The following is a 19,844-nucleotide window of genomic DNA, read 5'->3' on the forward strand; positions in this document are numbered from 1 at the left end:
AAAATTGATATGCTTACTGCTATCACCTAGGGGTAACATGTATGAAGAGAAAAGCAACGGCCCTAAAAGTGAACCTTGTGGAACTCCACAATGAATTGTTATATTTTTTTGATTTCCCATTAAATATTATATAAACCGTTCTAAATCTGTGCCCGAGAGGCCGACCCAGAATTCAAGACAGTGAATTAGAATCTTGTGATCAACGGTATCAAAACCTGCACTGAGGTCCAATAAGAAGAGAAGGATCTTGAACTGCTGTATTGTCTTGCGTCACAGACTGTATCTGTATTTTAAATGTGATTGTGACTAACACTGCAGGCACAGCCAGATTGAGAACGAGGTAAGAATAATTGCGGCCGTGTCAGCCGACGGTAGGACCCTGACCCTGACCCAGCCTCTCAACTACACTCATCTGGGGGAGTCCGTCACCCTGCCTGATGGGACCGTGTTTGATGCGAGGGCCGAGGTGGGTGTGCTCACCAGGAACATCGTTGTCCGTGGATCCGTCAACCAGGAGTGGAGTGATCAGATCCAGGCTTGCCCTGATGGGTTTAATACCGGTAGGAATGGATTTCCATACATTTGGGCAGAAGGAACAGAAGACACATATCCGGTTATGCGTTGTATGGCTTTAGAATGAAACATGTGCACCTGATTAAATTGTCATCATTTTTCATCCAGTTTTCCATGCAGTTTGCTTACTCTTCCACACCTAACACTGGTACATACATGATCATTCTTACCCTCAGGGGAGTTTGCCACCCAGACCTGTTTCCAAGGGAGATTTGGGGAAGAAGTTGGAAGTGACCAGTTTGGAGGCTGCATTATGTTCCATGCACCTCGACCCAATGAAAATCTGGCCATTGGCAGAATCGAATATGTTGAGGTATGTAACACCATCCAATGAAAGATATAAACACATGGTCATCTTGAGGCTGTGAAGGCATCCTAACCCTGTAAACTGCAGGCTACTACTCAGTTATTAATCCTAAAACATTAAGTTGATGATAAATGTTCCACTTACCCCAGATGTAGTTGACCAACCTTCTATGAGGCTAACATTGTGAACAAACACTAGAAGTCATTGGTCAGCCAAATTATTTTCTTTAAATTCAACCCTGAACTTCTCTCAACCCCCTCATGCTGCATCCACTGAGGTGGTGCCATTTAAGGGGTTAATCTTTCAATATTGATAGTTACTACTATGAATTGTCTAGTAATTATCCAGGTTTTGGAAGTCTGGATCCATTCACAGGTCTTGAAGGGGTTAGATAAAGAAATCTTAAAGAAGTGTTATATCTACTGTGTAGCTTGACTGTCCCCATTTTTTTGTATGGTCAGATTTTTAATGCTGGCCAGGCGTTCCGCCTGGGCCGCTACCCGATCCACTGGCACTTGATGGGCGACATTAAGTTCCAGTCATACGTTCGCGGCTGCGCTATCCACCAGACATACAACCGCGCCGTCACCATCCACAACACACACCGCCTGCTAGTGGAGCGCAATGTCATCTACAACATCATGGGTGGAGCCTTCTTTATTGAGGACGGTATCGAGACCGGCAACGTCCTGCAGTACAACCTGGCCGTGTTTGTTAAGCAAAGCACCAGCCTGCTGAATGATGACGTGACACCGGCTGGCTACTGGGTCACCAACCCCAACAACATCATCAGACATAATGCTGCCGCTGGAGGAACCCACTTTGGCTTCTGGTACCGCATGCATGACCACCCAGATGGCCCATCCTATGACAGCAACATCTGCCAGAAGAGGGTGCCTCTGGGAGAGTTCTATAACAACACGGCGCACTCTCAGGGTTGGTTTGGCCTGTGGATCTTCCAGGAGTACTTCCCCACGCAGCAGGGCACCTGCGGCTCCTACACACCTCAGCCGGCCGTGTTCCGCAAGCTCACCTCCTGGAACAACGAGAAGGGTGTTGAGTGGGTGAACGTGGGATCTGTGCAATTCAGCGAGTTCCTCATGGTGAACAATGAAAAGGCCGGTGTGGAGACCAAGCGCATCATTGAGCAGTACGTGAGTGGCTGGGGGCTGAACGGAGGCGCAGCGCTGGTCAACAGCACCTTGGTGGGACACGTGGATGAGCTGGGCTTGGGCAGCAGCTACTGCACCAACCAGGGGGTCGTCCTGCCACTGGACGATGGCATGAGCGTCATTAACACCAAGTTCATTAACTTTGACCGGCCTTCATGTGCTGCCGTTGGCGTGACCACGATAGTTGGAACTTCCGGTCCCTTCTGTGGAGGGTGGAGCGCCAAATTCAGCGGAATCCAGTTTTACCAGACGCCCAACAAGGCCGCCTTCAGATGGGAACATGAGATTGTTCTCATAGATACTGATGGATCTCTAACAGGTATTTATTACTCGAAAATTACCATAAGAAAATACAAATCTGGGGATACAGTGGGGTCTGAAAGTCTGAAAGCACTGGTGGAAATGGTTCAATGTTGCATTCCTTTCTACTTGAATACAAAGCTCATTACAAATAATACTATCAGCATTACAACTTGAGTGGACAGTAGAATCTTTTCATTAATTCCAGAATTTCTTAGTATTAAGTGGTGTGTCCCCCTTTACTTTCACATACTGGACTTTATATATTCATACAAAACCTTCTCAACTCCACCTGAGAGCTGTTAGAATACAAGCTTTAATGGCAGTGACCTAGAAATAGTTCACTGACAATTAATGTCATAGCTTTGTTTTACATTTTTCAAGAATCTAAAACTTTCTTGGTGTTTTCAGCTTTAAATGACATAGAAACCGTTTAAATGTGCTTTCAGACTTTTAAAATTAAATTTTCATTGAATTTCAAATTGATTCAAAAAAGATTGAGGTTATGTAATGTAATTATGTAATGAATTTAACTTAAGTTCTAATAACTCAATTTCAAGTCAACCTGGTTTGCTTATTTTTTTATTTCAAAGCTGCATAAACTTTTTACAGTGTTGGTTAACCCATTAAATGCCCAAAACCCAAGCAGGGTCCAGTTTTTAGGGCTGTTCCTTGTCAAGAAATTTTGAAGTAGACACAGATTCTGAGTCCAGGTAATAGGAATAATTGAGTCCATTCCAGAAAAAAGTCTCGAAATTCTTGACCTAACAAATCTGGCCAGATTAAAAGGTACAACTGTACTTAAGTGCTTAACACAGCGTTATAGTTGACGGTATGAATCACATGAAATCTGGATGTAACTTACTGTGCTGCCACCTTAGGGGTTCTTCAAGACTTTAACATGGGCTAAACTGGATTTGGTTGAAGCCCCTTGTTTTCCACTGTGTCCAGCTGGATTCTGTATTTTTCAGACAGCCTGTATAGACAGCAGCTATATATCTCACAGTCAGTGTGTGCACAGTAGTAACTCATCCACTGCCCCCTCAGGTAACCCTGGATACAAAGTGCTGCCAAAGAGCAACCTCCTGGACCCGGCCCACTGTTCCGACAATGCTTCTTGGAGCATGGGCTTCCCTGGGTCAGTGTGCGATAACACCATAAGCTTCAACCGTCTGGCCTTCAACAACCCCTCACCCTCCTCCCTCGTATCCAAGGATGTCATTCTCACCAACGCATTCGGTACAGTACTTTAGGGAGATGGAGTTTTGTTTCCATGTGCCGTTTAAAATTCTCTGAATTACTGGGATGGTATTTGTACAGTGTACAGAAGCAAAAAGGTGGAGTTTCTCTGATTATATAGTGCAAGACTATTTTTGTACTTTTTTTTTTGTTAAAAAAATCACACTGTATGAAATTCACTGGTTTATGTAACACTTTCTGTCCATCTTTCTAGGCACTAGTGTTGTTCCCTTTGTAGAGAAACTGATTACCCAGTCGTTTGGTTGGATGGCGCTGCTACCATCCGCCCAAACCTACAACTGGTACTTCCGTGGTGCCTCCCAAATCAGCAACATCTCATACAACGCAATATTCTACGGCTTCAGGGTAATGTCCTAGTTACGGTCACCTACTCTAGTCTGTAACACCTTTATTAGCCAGGTGGGGTTCCTAAAGAAAGCAGCGTCTCCCAGAATGTTAGCCCAGTATTTTTCCTTACGCCAGGGAAAGGATTAGAATTCAGGACTACTGACCAACTGTGTTTGCACACAGAGGAATTTGACCTCCGCATGTAACCCATCTATGCAGTGAAACACCCACATACACATTAGTGAACACACACACTAGGGGGCAGTGAGCACACTTGCACAGAGCAGTGGGCAGCCCTATCCACATCTTCCGGGGGGCAGTCGGGTTAGGCGTCTTGCTCAAGGGCACTTGAGTCATGTACTGTCAGCTCAGGGGATCAAACCAGTGACTTTCTGCTCACAAGGCTGGTTCCTAACCTCCAGCCCACAATGACCCTGGAAAAAAAATAACAAATAGCAAATAATTAGGCAAAAAATCATTCTTAAATACAATGTTCTGATCTCTGTTTATTAAAATATATGGCTTTTTCCAAATAGCCTCAAGATTATGTGATAGTGAATCACAACCTGACTCAGAGTCCTGACCGGTTTCATATAGTGGACAACAGGAATGGCTCCTCCACACCGCTTAACCCTGCTGTGAACGTGAATGGAGATTGGTACTTTAACCAGTCCTCCAACAACCTCTTCTACATCGGTAAACCTGCTGATCTCCTCATTGAATTTAAACAGATTGTTGCCGTTATGTAAAAGAAAGGAGATAAAAATTGTCCTTCTACTGAAAAGTTTACATCTAACAGAGAGAAGTTGTATTGTGACAGTATATAAGCTAAAAAAGATGGTCCTTCATTGGTTCTTTGCCAAAGAACATAGTTCTATATAGAACCATGAACACTCGAGGAGCCCTTTGCATGATAAAATTGTTCTTTACATCTTCAAAGTGTTCTTCAGACTGATGGAGAATCTGCTGTATATGGTTTTATATAGAACCTTTTGGAAAAGTCTTCTATATAGCACCAAAATTTGTTCTGCTCTTCTTACGATATGAGCTTGTAACCCCTTTTGGTGCTATACAGAACCCTTTTCAAAAAGAACCCTTTTTAAGTGTGTATATTATTGTACTTAATGCATGCAGTGTAATAAAGGCCTTTTGTCAGATGAGCATCTATTGCGTGATAAAGGTCGACTCCTTGAGTCTCTGCTTGTCTGGGTTCTGGTTGCTCTTCACTGTTCCACCGTTCATGTTGTGTAATGTTCTTTCCTCAGTGTCTGGAAGAATAAGTAGCGCCAGTAGGAGGAGGCGCAGTGTTGACAGATCAACAATAGACATTTCAGTGGGCTTCAGTGTGTATAACTGCTTCTACCCCAACTGTATCCCACCCACTCAGCCTCCGCCGGCCACCCTGGCGCCCACACCCAGCCGCAGACCTGCCGACTTCATGTAGGTCACGAAATCCACCCAGTAAAAAATGATGCACTGCAACCTAGTCTACTGTTAGGATATGCAGTCATTAGCAGGCACCACGTCCCCGTGCTTACACTGTAGACAAATTGCCTAGTTCAGTGTTTGAGATGTAAACAGACCAATTTAAAGTGGTTTGGCATGAAATGATTCTGATTTCTTTACAGTGGTGGTGATGGGAACCAGGGGTCACCATGACTACAACACAAATAGACATTTCATTTACTGTCCAGAACCACCAGTGAACCTACACAAGCTTTTATATGGAATAGTAGTATAATGTCTTAAAATTCATTCATGTGGAGAAATACATTTTAGACCAAAAGTTTGTCCCACAAGCATCTTAAAAGCATCAGACCACGTTTATGTAGTAACTTTCTGTGAGGGAGCTTTTAGAGCTGAGGCTCCGGTCCTCACAGGCCAAAACGTTGCAGACATCAGCACACCGCCTCAGTAAACATGTCGGATTCAGCTAGTCAGCTAAATTTGTGCAATACTTTTGCCTGGAAAGTCCCCAGTTTGACATGCTTGTTTTAGAGGCATTAAACTCTTCAGACGTCTGGTTCCTGTCACCACCACTGTAAACATTTATATTTACGGCATTTGGCTGACGCTCTTATCCAGAGCGACTTACAATTTGATCATTTTTACACAGGTAGGCCAAGGTGGTGTTAGGAGTCTTGCCCAAGGACTCTTATTGATATAGTGTAGGGGGCTTACCCAGGTGGGGGATTGAACCCCAGTCCACAGTGTAGAACCACAGTTCTGACTTCTAGAATCACTTCACATCAAACCACTCCAAATGACTCATTTGACATCTCAACCCTTTAATTACACAAACGTTTCCCTTTAATTATGAAGTGATATCATATTGTTCCTTGTCGTTACTGCAACATCAGCATTCGCAGTGCTGATGTCACAGGAGTTTGCAGTATGCAAATTATTAGGTGCAGTGAATTTAGTCCATACCAGAGCACTGAAGTGCTGCCACAGTGTCACTTTCCCTAATAGCATTAGAGTTAGTATTAGGACATGGTTAAGGTCAGGTTTAGATTTGGATAATATTAGTTTTAGAATTTGGGGAAAGTTTTGTTGAAAAGATAATAAGTTAAAGACAAGCTGAGCATCTACAAAACACCCAGAAAACTAATGAAATAAAGTCAAAATGTGTGAAATGTGTCTTCCTCTTTGTAGTTCTTGGTCCAATCAGTCATTCTGGAAGTCATCCATAGACAACAATTTCACTGTACCACAAGAGGGCGCCAACATCATCATTCCTGCAGGTACTCTTTAATAAACCACTAACAAAGACAAACCATCAGAACCTTCTACACTGCTAGGCTTTGTTGTGAGACCTCCGCTCTGGTGTCCATAGGCAAGTGGGTGGTTTTGGACACTGCAATCCCCTCCTTAAACAAGCTCACGGTGGTGGGAGTCCTGGAGATTCCAGACACCATGAACAGCACGTCCAGCCGCACTGCCCGCAGCCTTCCCCAGTACAGCAGCGTCGTCCTGAACGCCACTTACATCTCCATACAGGTTCATCATCTCCTAAGTCTTTGGCATATACACCCTCTTAGTCCCAAAAGCTGGACATCTGTCCTCAAACTCATAACATTTTATATTTCTATTGTTTTCTTTGCAAAATGTTTTGCTAGATTTCAGAAAGCAAATAGCAAAACATTTGCAAAAGAATTCCAGGAAAGATAAAAGATGTACTGAAGAAAAAAAAGAGGCACAGACCAGTGTTTACCATATGCCTCTTTAAGGCAGTGATGATTCCTCACGTTAATAGCAGCTCCGAAATTATGGAATGAACTGCCACTTTTTATTAGACAGGCCTCTTCTTTGTCCACTTTTAAAACCAGCCTCAAAACCCACTTTTATTCCTTGGCCTTTCATTTAACATAATTTTTACTCCTGCATCTTATTTGTGTATGGTTTTATTTATATTTACTTTCTCACTGTTTATAGCTTATATTATTTTATTGGTATGGTTTTATTGGTTTACTGGTCTATATGTCTGTTTTATACCTGCAGTGTTCAGCACTTTGTTGCAGCCTCTGTTGTTTTTAAAGTGCTTTACAAATAAATTTGAGTTGAGTTGAGTTAACTCAGTCCATTTTTAAATCATTGATTAAAATGTAGCTCCTGATTACAAATGAGCTCCTTAATGAATGCTTAAGATTAGTTGGCCATTTTCATGATGATCATTTTCATACTGCTCTCTCTTACTATAGAAAACTAATACATACAGTCCAACTCCACACCTCTGGTTGAATTATACATTTTGTCCCCAGGTCCAAATTTCATGTTCTGCTGATTTTCTTAGTAAAAATAAGTGAACACATCTGTGTGTGGCATTTTCTGGCAAATTAGTGGACGGTTTCTTTTTATTGGCTGAATTTAACATGTTGGAAAAGCAATCAATTTAAAATGTTTAACGTCACTAAATAAACAGTTATTGTGTGTTAACATGTGCAGATGTGTGTTCTCTGTACAGGCTGTGATCCCTTGTTACTGGTTTAAACTTAGAAAATCAACAACATGGAGTTTGACCAGGGGTGCATAAACTTTGGCATGTGTTTGTGTGTCCTCTTTGCATTACTGTGGTAAAAAAAAGCCTAATTTCATGGAAAAAAAACATTTAAAAAATAAATTAATAAGTGGAATGGAGGTTAATGGTAAATGATCCTATTGGTCCATCCATCATGAGATTTTAACACGTTGGCAAGTTAAAAATAAAGGTTGTATTGTTCGGTTAAGTTTAAAAAAACAAAAATTCAGATTATGTTCAGATTCATCAAAACAATCAATAGATTATTTGATTACTATATAAGCAGTTAAACATAGTTGCATTCGCATGTTGTTATAGGGAGGACGACTGATCGCAGGATGGGCTGACCAGCCCTTCAGAGGTAACCTGCAGGTCATCCTGAGAGGAAACTACTACACGCCTGAGTGGCCTCTGCCTGACGGACCAAACCAAGGGTCTAAAGTGCTGGGTAAGCATAACTAACCATAAGGCCACAGTGTAACGAACATATGACTCTTACTTCATTACATTTACCAGCTCTATTAGCAGCCGGTTATACATGATTAAACTCTAGTGTGAGGCTGATGTGATGAGAATGCTGTTCTCTTTCAGGCGTGTTTGGGTCTCTTGACTTTTACGGACTGCCACACAATGTGTATCGCACTAAACTGGCCAGCACTGCCCAGGCCGGCTCCAACTCCATATCACTGCAGGAGCCTGTGGACTGGCAGGTGAGTTCACGCCGTAGATTCGGTTTACTTATTTCAGCACATGAGCAGAATAGAGGTGTGAAGGTCACACGTTTTCAGGTTCAGGACAGTTTTGGTCATTTTGTATGAGAGAACATGGTTGGACGAATGGAAAGTGAGGCTGAGTACATGTTCTGCTCTGTTTGCTGTAGCATGGGAAACTCCTAGTGGCTGGTTTTCTCCACTTTTTAAAAATCAGTCTGAAATGTGTGAGAGAGTCTCAGAAGACACGCTGATGAGAGACGTCCTTTGATAATGGCAGTGGACACGGCCGTTAGACAGAGGCAAGAGCCCTAAGCATGTGCTTCAGTGAGGTCCAATAACAGAAGAACATTGAAAAGTGCAGAAAATCAGATTTCGTCAGTAGTCTGATTAATGCATTTACATGCACTTGAGTAATCAGATCTTGGAGAAACTCCTGGTCTACATGAGTCAGAGAATAATTGGATTTCTGCTTTGCAACCAGACAAATTCACAGGAGGAGATGCAGCGTAAGCGTAACGTAAAGCTCGAAATTAATATTTTTTAAAACATTGCACCACTTTACCTGAAAATATGAACCTACATCATCTAGAATATGATGAATATTTAAATCCTTCATTTCATTAAGCATGTATTTGGTTTCAGCGTCGCTCTAAAAGTGTTTTGCTGTCACCGCTGCTCGCTTATTTCCAGTACCACCGTCTGTTTTCACACCTTCGTCCAGTCTAAGAAATCAGAGTATGGTGTTTACATGGCCATATGAATAATCAGATAACTGCAGAAATCCCATCGTGATCAGATTATTGAGTGTAAAGGTCTCTGAGAGTCAGATGGGTGTGTGTGAGAACACCAAAAACAGAGCGAGGTCTGTGCTGCTGCTTCCCAGCTTCTGTTCAGTTTCATTTTATCTTTTATCTCGAAGAACTTAGTAGCACATTCATAGTTAGTCAAAGCTGATTTCAAGTGTCCTCTCAGCATTCGCAGTGCGTTTGTCCATTTTCTGACCACTCCGCTTTCTTCAACCAGGCTGGAGATGAAATCGTGTTGTCCACCACAAGTTATGACCCAGCGCAGACAGAGACCCGCACCATCACAGCAGTCACGAACAACAGCCTCACACTGACCCTGGACCAGCCGCTCAATTACACACACATCGGTGAGTCCACAAGTGTGGGTTCAAGGCATTGTTTGGAAAATATTAGTAGTAAAAATTGTATTTTCTATTATTGGTTCTTTGGTGTGAACATAAAAGAAAATGTGTGTCAGGCTCTACACTGCCCTCTGCGGCCTCCAGTGGTCAGGCTTTGGAGACAAGCTCCCTTGTGTAGTGGAAGTCCTGATTTCCTAAATTCTTGACTTTTTATCTATTATTTGAAGATTCTGACTCATCATTTCTAATCGTCATTATATCTGACTCTGCAGGCGAGAGCTACACAGTGGCTGGTACGTCGCAGAGCTACAGGCTGGCTGGTGATGTGGGTCTGCTGAGCAGGAACATTAAGATCATTGGGCAGGATTACCCAAACCTGTTCACTGAGTCGTTTGGAGCCAGGGTGCTGGTGGGAACCTTCTCCAGAGGAGGAATCGACTACAGAGGTGTGCCACTTTATATGCTAGGGCTTAAGACCCCACAGTGCATGGTGTTAGCAGTATTGGTTTCTGCACGGCTGGTGTTGCACAGGACTGCAGCTTTCCGACCAATCGCTAAGGCTGTATTATGCACTACTCTTATGCTGAAGCAAGAGTGGGAGATATGCCTATAACCTTTATTAATCCAACAACAGGGAAATTCACCTCCACATTTGACCCATCTGTGCAGTGACACACTCACATACACACTAGGGGGCAGTGAGCACACTTGCCCAGAGTGGTGGGCAGGCCTATCCACAGCACCTGGGGAGCAGTTGGGGGTTAGATGCCTTTCTCAATGGCACTTCAGTCACCTCAGGGTATCGAACTGGCGACCTTCCGGTCACAAGGCTGGTTCCCTAACCTCCAGCCCACGGCTGCCCCCCTAACTATAGTTTGCAACACCCACAAGCAGATGCTTTGTTATTTTTGGGATAAACATAATACTTCAACTACATATATAAAAATGAATGCCACACGACGGAAGACAAAGAAAAGGTCAAATAAGGGGTAAAAATGAATCAATATTAAAGCTCTGAGGAAAAGATTAGGTACGTGTTGCTGTGCAGTTACTATGCTTTAGTTGTTTACAGACTATGATCTTATGTTTTGAGGCACTTTTGACAGTGATGGTATAATAAAAACATCAGAATAAGGAATGAATGATTTCAGAATGATAACAACATTTTAATATTGCCTACTAAGTTCAGTGTTGATGAATTAAGACAGGCATGCAAGTCAACAAATTGAATTCATTTTGAAAGAGTGTAGATAAGGATGCGTACTTAATGAAGTGGCCAGTCAGTGTCATAAAATCATATATAGTCATATAATGACCGTTCACAATAACGGCGCACTGTTATTGGGCCGGGCAGTATGAGACATGTTGATGGAATGTTTTCTAGCATGGTTCAAATCAAGCATTATGAATGAAAGATGAAAAACAATTCACAGACTTTTTTATTACTATTACTCTGTACCACTCTTACAGGAAAGGCCCAGATAAGAGATGTGGAGTTTTACCACACTGGTCAGGAGGGATGGACAGACTATACTGATCCTCGCTACTCTGTGGCTTTCCTCAATCTGGGAGTGGTGAGACCTACCAATTCTGTTAAAACTCAGAGGGGGTTGGTTTGGGGATGTTTCTGCTTCCATATCACACAGAGGGCAGTGTGTGCAGTGGAATCTGTAAGATTGAATCATCTGGATATTATATTTTCCCAGGTGGTTCAGAATGAATCCTACATTAAGGGCTGCGCTTTCCACCATGGCTTTGCTCCTGCCATCGGAATCTTCGGAACGGACGGACTGAGCGTTGACGACAACGTTATCCATCACACTGTAGGAGAAGGTAGCTGCTCCTACACCTCAGCTAATCTCGTTGCATGATTTAATCAATGAGATGTAAACAAAGTCATTCACAAATAAACATTATTTACTGGCCAAATCTCCACTGAACCTGCACGAGGCTGAGTTTTATGAATGTTTATGGTAAAAGTGTTGGATCTCTCTTTGGGACTATTTTGCCATACAACACGCTGCATGTATCCTTCCACCATGAATTGATTTTAAATCAACATGTTTTAGGCCAAAATCCTCTCAAAAGTATAATAAAACAATGTCTCAGACATCAGGCAATGTATTTCTAACCATCGGTGGCCTGTCCAGTTTTTCCTGTTAGATTTCTGCCTCATATAATGTAATATGTCTGACCTCAGTGCTGTCTGAGGCTTATGTGAGACTTAGAGACTCAGACTCCCATGACTGCCTTTGGCTTAAAATGTAGGATAAGACTATAGAGAATACGTGAATTATCATCATCACTCATATCGCTGCTGTCGGAACAGAAACGAATGTCCAAAATGGTAACTTTACAGTAGAAGGGAAAAACCTACTTCACTTTTAATGTAAGTCAATGGAACCAGACGTCTTTCCAGGTTATTTTGGGCTGTTTCTTTTCGTCCATTCATCATGAAATTTACACACAATGTAAAGAGCAACAGCCGTTTTCAAATTATGTCAAAAACTGAAAAATGACAAAATTGAGGAGGTTTTGTTCTGACAGCAGTGACATGCTACAAGGTACCATTAGAGAGAGTAAACCAGAAAAAATGTAAATAAAAATATATAAATATAAAACAATAAAATACCTACAGTATGGACCCTGTGCCTGAGAGCAGTGGTGAAAATGCTTCTATTTTGCATTGGTTTCTAATTTAATAAAATATTTTATCACAAATATCAGCATAACAATGATTGAACAGGAGAATTTCTCAGTGTTGGTTCCCCTTCAGAAAAACCTCTGATCAGTAAATCAAGTCCACTTGAGAGTCGCCTGAACTCGGCCTTAACATAGTCAGTGTCACAGATTTACTTAGCAGCTTAGAAATAATGCAGAAATTTATATATTTCATCTTCGTTTTTTCCTTGTAAGAACTTTAGTTTGAAATTTTTCTAAAGTTTTAAAACTGTTCATTTGCTGGATTAAATGAAAACAATACTAGATTTTCAAAATGGTCTCAGACTTTTGGACCCCACTGTATATAAAAGTCGACAAAGAAAAAAAGCTGAAAATCTTAACTTGAGCTCATCTTTGTCTGAAAAAAGAGAAAGTTTGCATATTACACTTTGTTCTCTGCACTGTAGGAATCAGGGTGTGGGGCAATAACAACGTCGTCCGGAGGAATTTGGTTACCATGACACTCTGGCCGGGATCGTACAATGGAAGAGCAGAGGCCTTCAACTTCAACTGGAACGCTGCTATTGAGGTGTGTAGAGGAAATATATATAGACCATCTCATAAAACAGTCGGTCTTCAAAAGAAATCAATGTTCTGTATTAAATATTTAACATCTCTGTTCTATTTTAAGGCAAATGAGGGAACTAATGTAGTTCTCCAGGGGAACATAGTTGCTGGTTATGAAAGAGTTGGATTCCGAATTGATGGAGAGCCGTGTCCAGGTAATGTGAGGGTGTTGTATTAGTGTTACTGTAATTGTATTGATGTAATATTTCTAGTATAATGTACTTGCAACCCCTATGATCACTCAATAAACAATTAACAAAACAGTAAATCCAAACATTTTAATTAGACAGTTTTACCCCAGTAGCCAGTCAGTCGAGATACTGCTTGTCGTCCAAATTTGGTTTCTTTAGTTTAGTGATGGAGCTACAAGTCTAACATTGATAAAACACTATAAAGTCAATAGTCACCCAAACGTTCCATAAGTACATTTCCAAAGCCAGCCAGCTATTTTAGATAATGGGTGTTGTGCCAGAATCCCAGCAGAATCCGACTCCCCTTCACATGTACTTAAGTGACGTGGTCATAAGGATGATACAGATTGAGTTTGGAATTTCTGTTTCCACTTTTGGATGCGATGTGTCTCATGGATGGGGCTTGTAACTCACTCACTCGCTCACATTGAGCAGCCTGAAAATGCCCACAAGGAGGTGCTCAATATTAGCACTCACACTTCAAGTTGTTTTTCAAGGGTTCCTTAGTAAAGAAAATGGTTCTACATAGAACCAGCAACATCCAAAAAAACCTCTTTGCACAATGAAAGTGTTCTTTGCGTTGTGAAAGGGTTCTCTTCAGATTGATGGAGAATGTTCTGTAGATGATTCTATATAGAACCTTTTCGAAATAGGTTCTATACAACACCCAAAAACTGTTCTATTGTGACACGTCTGACATTATAAAAACAGAAAAGCCCTTTTTGGTCCCATAGAGAACCCTTTTCCAAAAGGTTCTATGCACTCTTTAAAAAAGATGGTTCTTCAAAAAGGTTCTTTAGTAAAGATGGAGAATGGATCTATATACAACCTTTTTTGAAAAAAGGTTCTTCTATTTTAATAAGCCTGACGTCATAACAGTAGAAGCACCCTTTCTGGTGCTATATAGAACCCCTGTCAGAATGGTTCTGTATAGAACTATCTACAGCACATGCTGAAGAACAAAACTATAAAAATAAAATAATGCAGCTGCATATTTTGCCTGCAAGACTTCGACATATTAATCTTATTTGTATGCCAACAGGTTATTCCAGCGCTGTGGCTCAGTGGCAGCAGAATGAGGCCCATGGAGGCCTGTTTGGAGTCTATATGAATAAAGATGGGCTGCCTGGCTGTTCTCAGATCCAGGGCTTCACAGTTTGGAGAAGCTTTGACTTTGGCATTTACTTCCAGGTATGATCAGTGATCAGTGATGCAGCAGGCTTACCTTGATGATCATTGCTCTCTTCTGTAATGAGTTCCAAATCTAGCTGGCAAAGTAATTGGGGTATAATGAATTATTCATATATTCAGAACTGTTTTGGAGTTTGATTTTCAATATTTTGTGTATTAAAAATTTCACAGATTTTCACCAATGATTCAACCTTAAACTTTAATTTGTAGCTCGTCTACATAGAACTTTCAGTGTCTGTTCTCTACCAGAACAAAATCAAAACCTCTAGAATTTAAGGTCTTCAGAAAAACGTGATTTGTGGGTGGGTATGTCTGTAGCATTAGCCCCACCCCTTTCCATTTGACGAACTCGCTTATCCATTACAATTTGATAATCATTCTTTTACACAGGTAGGCGAAGGTAATGTTAGGAGTCTTTCCCAAGGACTCTTATCAGTATAGTGGAGGGTCCCTGCCTGAGCAGGGGATTGAACCCAGTCTACGGTGTAGAGGGCAGAGGGGTTAACCACTACACTATACTGACCATTCTACTCTGATAGGCTGTGCCCACATGCCTTTGTTTTGATCATGGACAGTGATTAGCATATCTGTGATAGAGGTTAACATTTTCATACACTTTTTCAAACAGATGAATGTATCAGTATCATTTACATTTACAGCATTTAGCAGACGATCTTATCCAGAGCAACTTACAAGAAGAGCTTTGTCAATCAAGAGAAAGTGTCTTTGCTAGTTACCAGTAGGTTAGAGAGAAAGACAGTCCTGAGCTCAGATACTGATAGAAACACAGAGTCACTGTAGATACAGAGAGAAGAAGAAAGAGTTGAACGCAGAACTCTGTGCCATTCAATACAATTCAATACAATACAATAACTTACAATACAGAGTGCAGTACAATAAAATAAGTGCAGCTTATAATTCAATGCTCATTTAAGTGCTGTGTAAAGCGATGAGTCTTCAGTCTATGTTTGAAGACAGCAAGAGACTAACGTTAATTAACCGTAATGTAAAATGAGAATGTATTTGCATTTAAATTTCCCACTCGGGTGCAATGTTGAGCTCATAATGAAAATTTTATATAAAAAAAAAAACTAGTGGTGCCCTAGTATTGACACTTCATTTACACGAGGATTTAGATGCTTTAGTGGGTGTATTTCAATTAAAATCTGTTTCCAGAACTGCATGTTTATGATCAAGGAGATTATGCAGTAATTGTGTCAAAGTGATGACTGAAATAATTTCTCAAATATATTTTCACGCCGATAATTTTTTAAAGCTTTTAAATTGCACTGTCAAAAAGAGCACCAAGCTAGAAAGAGGGCACATGTCAAGTGTTCAACCTCTCCGCTTTGCAATTGCATATTCTCACCTACTTCGCTCGTTCTGTGTCAAAATACCTTTAAAAATGCATTTTAACAGATTGCATTTTTCATTTTTCACCAACTTCCCGACCTGTCAATCATACCATGCTGGCACCATCCTTATGCAACACGTGAAACTATCAGTATTGGATTTCAACTATGCTGACGTCCATGGTAGAAGTGACATTTTTATGTAATGGTTTATGTTTCCGTGAAAACACGGGTCAAAAAATCTTGGGACGAGATCGAAATAAACAAAAACAGGACAAACCATAATCTAAATTCATTTTTACACTTTATACTGAAAAACGTCCGTCAAATTGTTTTTCACTGCTGATTTTCTTGCACAGCACAACTAAAGATGACTAAAATAAAAACACTGATTTATTCCGAGTTTGAACTTCATGTCTTCAGATTTTGCCATGTTAAAATTATTCAACTATGCAGTCGTTTTGCTTTGCATTTCAGACGAATACAGTTATTCACAAACTATATGACAGAGGGTTCTGACCATTCAAGAACAATAACCTCCTTTCTCTGGACCCCTGTTTAGGTATCCATGAGCATGATCGTTTCCAATGTGACCCTTGTTGATAACGGTATGGGCATCGCATCCTTAATCTACGAGCCGCCCTCAGCCAGCCATGAATACTCCAACAAAACCATACTAGTGCAGGTAAGCAGCTACAGGTCACATTTCCTTGACATTTGAGGGAAAAACATCTGGTTCCATTGACTTACATTAAAAGTAAAAGAAAAAATATATATATATACACTTCTCCTGTAAAGTTTTGGAGATACAAGGTTTCGTTCCGACAACAGTGATACATTATTAGAACAAATGTAAATAAAATGAAATACAGTAAAAAGTCTTCTAGATGCCTCCTGCAATTCCATCACCAGCTCAACTGAGTTAACAATGAAGTTTTGATTGGCCAAATTATTATGAAATAATTTGTTTGTATGTATACAATTATATACACACACACACACACACACACACACACACACACACACACGCGTACGTACATGCATAGCTTTGTTAAATAGCTTTAATACAGTACTGTAAATGTATTTCATTATTACCTCAGTATCTCCTAATATGCCCTTTTTTTCCTAGAATGCCTTGATTGTTGGCAGCAGCCCCAACTTTGGCTGCAGTGACAGTATGCCTATGGATACCAACATGCTTCTGAGTGACAGCAGTAGAGCCCCCCGGCCTCTTAGGGGTACAGTTCCACTTTTAAAATGAAGAACCCGTTTTAATCGCGCTGGTGTCTGAGTGAAATGCTGAATTTAATGTGGCCCATATGTTCTCTGAGCTTTCCTGAGCGCCATCCTAAAACAGTGTTCTCAAGTCAGTTAAAATACATTAAGTTTAATTTAACATTGTAAAATCAATTAAGGTGGGGTGGCATGGTGGTGCAATGAGTAGCTCTGTCGCCCCAAAGCAAGAAGGACCTGGGTTTCGAAGAGGGTCCCTTCAGTGTGGAGCCTGCCTGTTCTCCCCATGGCTGTGGGAGTTTCCTCCCACAGTCTGAAGACAGTCAGGCCAAACAGCCCCCAGTGTGTATGTGAATGTGTATGTCTGTCTGCCTTGTGATGGACTGGCGGCCTGACCAGGGTGTTTCCTGCCCTCTGCTTATGAGTGCTGGGATAGGCTCCAGCACCTCATGACCCAGGAAGATAAGCGGTTTAGATAACAAATGTACAGAAGTGTGAAAATTACATGCAAAGTTGGTGCCAAATGACATGTTTCGTTGTTTAAGTGAAAATAAGTTGAAGGCTTATCTACAGGAAGGCATTTTTCCACTTTTTACAGCATAATTTCTATTCGAGTTTAACTTTTAAAATAAAAAATGTAAAATAAAATATAAAATGTCAACATTTTACGTAACTGCATGAAAAATGTACAGAAGTGTGTCTAGAGGATGTGTGCCTTATTTACAATAAAAGCATGATTTCCATTGAACTTCACGAACCTACAGATGTTTTTTTACAGTTAGAAAATCAACACATTCATTTTTCATAGATGTTCATCCAAGGTGTGACTACAAAAAATTATCCCTGTAGATCCTTCAGAGCAGGTTCTGTGGCTTAAATATGGTTCTTGGATCCTATGCTGTTCCATAACCTTACCTAGTTTACCTCATTCTGACCCACTTGCTCATCAGCTTTGTGAAAAAGTTGATTTTTAAATAAAACGTTGCTTAAACCGCTGCACTGCTGTGAGAAACCCCCTCAACATTTACGTTTTAAAAGTTTAAACATTTAAACTTCCAAACTGATTGATGAACAGGCTTGTATTGACTTCTGATTGAATTCTCGATCTGTGGCAGGTGGCAGGTCAGGAATCTCCTGGCCAACATTTGAGTCAGCCCAGAATGGAGCTCCAGTGAAGGCCCATGACGGACTCATGAGCTACAACGCCATCAGTGGACTCCTAACTGTGACTGGTGAGCCACTGGAAAATGTTCACTCTCAGGAATGAGTACTAAACTGTCACTGGGGCAGAAGCCCTCTCATCACTGGGGTGGGACCCTCAAGGCTCCATCTCAGCACCTTTAGTCAGGGAACATAACTGAACCATAATCCACTGAGATGATCTGTTCTAAGCTGGACTGACTCCACACACCCCACCTCACCTCCAGGCTTTTACTCTACTGCTCTGTTTTAAAACATTCGGTTATGAAAAGGAACAAATACCAACTTTTCACCTGGAGGAACTGATTTAAGCTCCACAATCAGACCTTAAACCCACTGTAGAACCTTTGAGGGAACATTTACACTGACAAATGTACCTGAACAGAACCCTTATTTCTAACAGTGTAGTGTGTCGCTGATTAATCTGCTGTATGAAAGTCTGTATAGAGTTCATTTATATATTCATCTTCCAGATACCACTTTCGCTGGGTTCAGGAACGTGTGCTTGAGCCAAACAAATTATATGTTCATGACCAATCCGGGCAACGAGGACCTGCAGCACCCCGTCTACGTTATGAGGATCACCAAGAGTGACAGCACAGAGGAAGCCCAAGTGTTCATTCATCGGCCAGATCTGAGGTGAGGGTCGTTGGTGCAGAGCAGGCCTGTCGTTTATGAATCATTATCACAACATCGATGGTATGTGATAATAATGAGTCACTGAGATGAGTGTTTTTGCTGTTTTGAAGGACGCATGTCGTACATTGTAGATATTTTTCCCCTTATTAGGGGAATAAGATCCACTTACTGTGTGTTTTTTGTACAAAACTACAGTCATAGTACAAAAGTTAAATAACATTTTACAGCCTATTTTATCCCTTAGAATTACACAGACTGTGGTGCTGCTGTGCCTTTAGGACTGATATGTAAATAAGCTCTGTTCTGATTGGTTGTCTTGTAATCTGACTCGTTCAAAAAGTGGTCCAGACTGAAATATCCCTGATAACTTAAAAGGGAAGCAGGTTTTCAAAACACTCTACATAATTAAATGGTTGAGCTTCCGAGTGGTTCGGTGTGAAACGCTCTGTTCTAGAGAAACTTAGAGTCAGAATTGTTCCCAGTGGTGGTGATGGGAACCAGACGTCCACGTCTAAAAGTTCTAATAGGAATATGCGGCCTGATGTTATGATTTATTTATAGGAGTTTGGCTTAAATTGTATTTCAATACATTTATTTAAATCCTTCCATGGTGAAAGGATACATGCAGGGTGTTGTGAGGCAAAACAGTCCCTGAGGAAAATGCATTTTTTGAGATCTACCAACATCAACATTACATGTAAAGCCCAGGAGACTCGTGTAGGTTCTCTGGTGGTTCTGAATGGTAAATGGTGACGTCATGGCGACGCCTGGTTCCCATCACCACCACTGTAGAGACATCAGAAGTCTGTGAAATGAAGTCGCTCTACAATGAAGCTTTTTACATCAAACCACTCTGAATGAAGGCTCGTTTTTTCCAGCTCTCTTTTCTTTTTGCTTTCACTGTCCTTTTCTTTAAAGACCCACCTAGGCTAC

General features: G+C 41.1%; 1 protein-coding gene across 1 annotated transcript in view; it reads left to right on the top strand.

The window, feature by feature from the left end:
• The window catches only part of LOC108410901 (fibrocystin-L-like), a 91,099-nt gene that overhangs the window by 53,228 nt on the left and 18,027 nt on the right, over positions 1–19,844 (top strand). Inside the window, exons 47-68 of the mRNA XM_037542682.1 lie at positions 319–560; positions 750–886; positions 1,342–2,371; positions 3,400–3,591; positions 3,806–3,957; positions 4,476–4,635; positions 5,205–5,379; positions 6,595–6,683; positions 6,776–6,939; positions 8,276–8,405; positions 8,549–8,667; positions 9,694–9,823; positions 10,090–10,263; positions 11,288–11,388; positions 11,524–11,650; positions 12,946–13,067; positions 13,170–13,260; positions 14,339–14,487; positions 16,402–16,524; positions 16,969–17,077; positions 18,188–18,304; positions 18,746–18,911. Of these exons, the coding sequence (XP_037398579.1) occupies positions 319–560; positions 750–886; positions 1,342–2,371; positions 3,400–3,591; positions 3,806–3,957; positions 4,476–4,635; positions 5,205–5,379; positions 6,595–6,683; positions 6,776–6,939; positions 8,276–8,405; positions 8,549–8,667; positions 9,694–9,823; positions 10,090–10,263; positions 11,288–11,388; positions 11,524–11,650; positions 12,946–13,067; positions 13,170–13,260; positions 14,339–14,487; positions 16,402–16,524; positions 16,969–17,077; positions 18,188–18,304; positions 18,746–18,911 (3,999 nt within the window). The remainder of the gene's footprint in view (positions 1–318; positions 561–749; positions 887–1,341; positions 2,372–3,399; positions 3,592–3,805; positions 3,958–4,475; positions 4,636–5,204; positions 5,380–6,594; positions 6,684–6,775; positions 6,940–8,275; positions 8,406–8,548; positions 8,668–9,693; positions 9,824–10,089; positions 10,264–11,287; positions 11,389–11,523; positions 11,651–12,945; positions 13,068–13,169; positions 13,261–14,338; positions 14,488–16,401; positions 16,525–16,968; positions 17,078–18,187; positions 18,305–18,745; positions 18,912–19,844) is intronic.

This window comes from Pygocentrus nattereri, chromosome 1 (genome assembly GCF_015220715.1).
Source record: "Pygocentrus nattereri isolate fPygNat1 chromosome 1, fPygNat1.pri, whole genome shotgun sequence".
Lineage (NCBI taxonomy): Eukaryota > Metazoa > Chordata > Actinopteri > Characiformes > Serrasalmidae > Pygocentrus > Pygocentrus nattereri.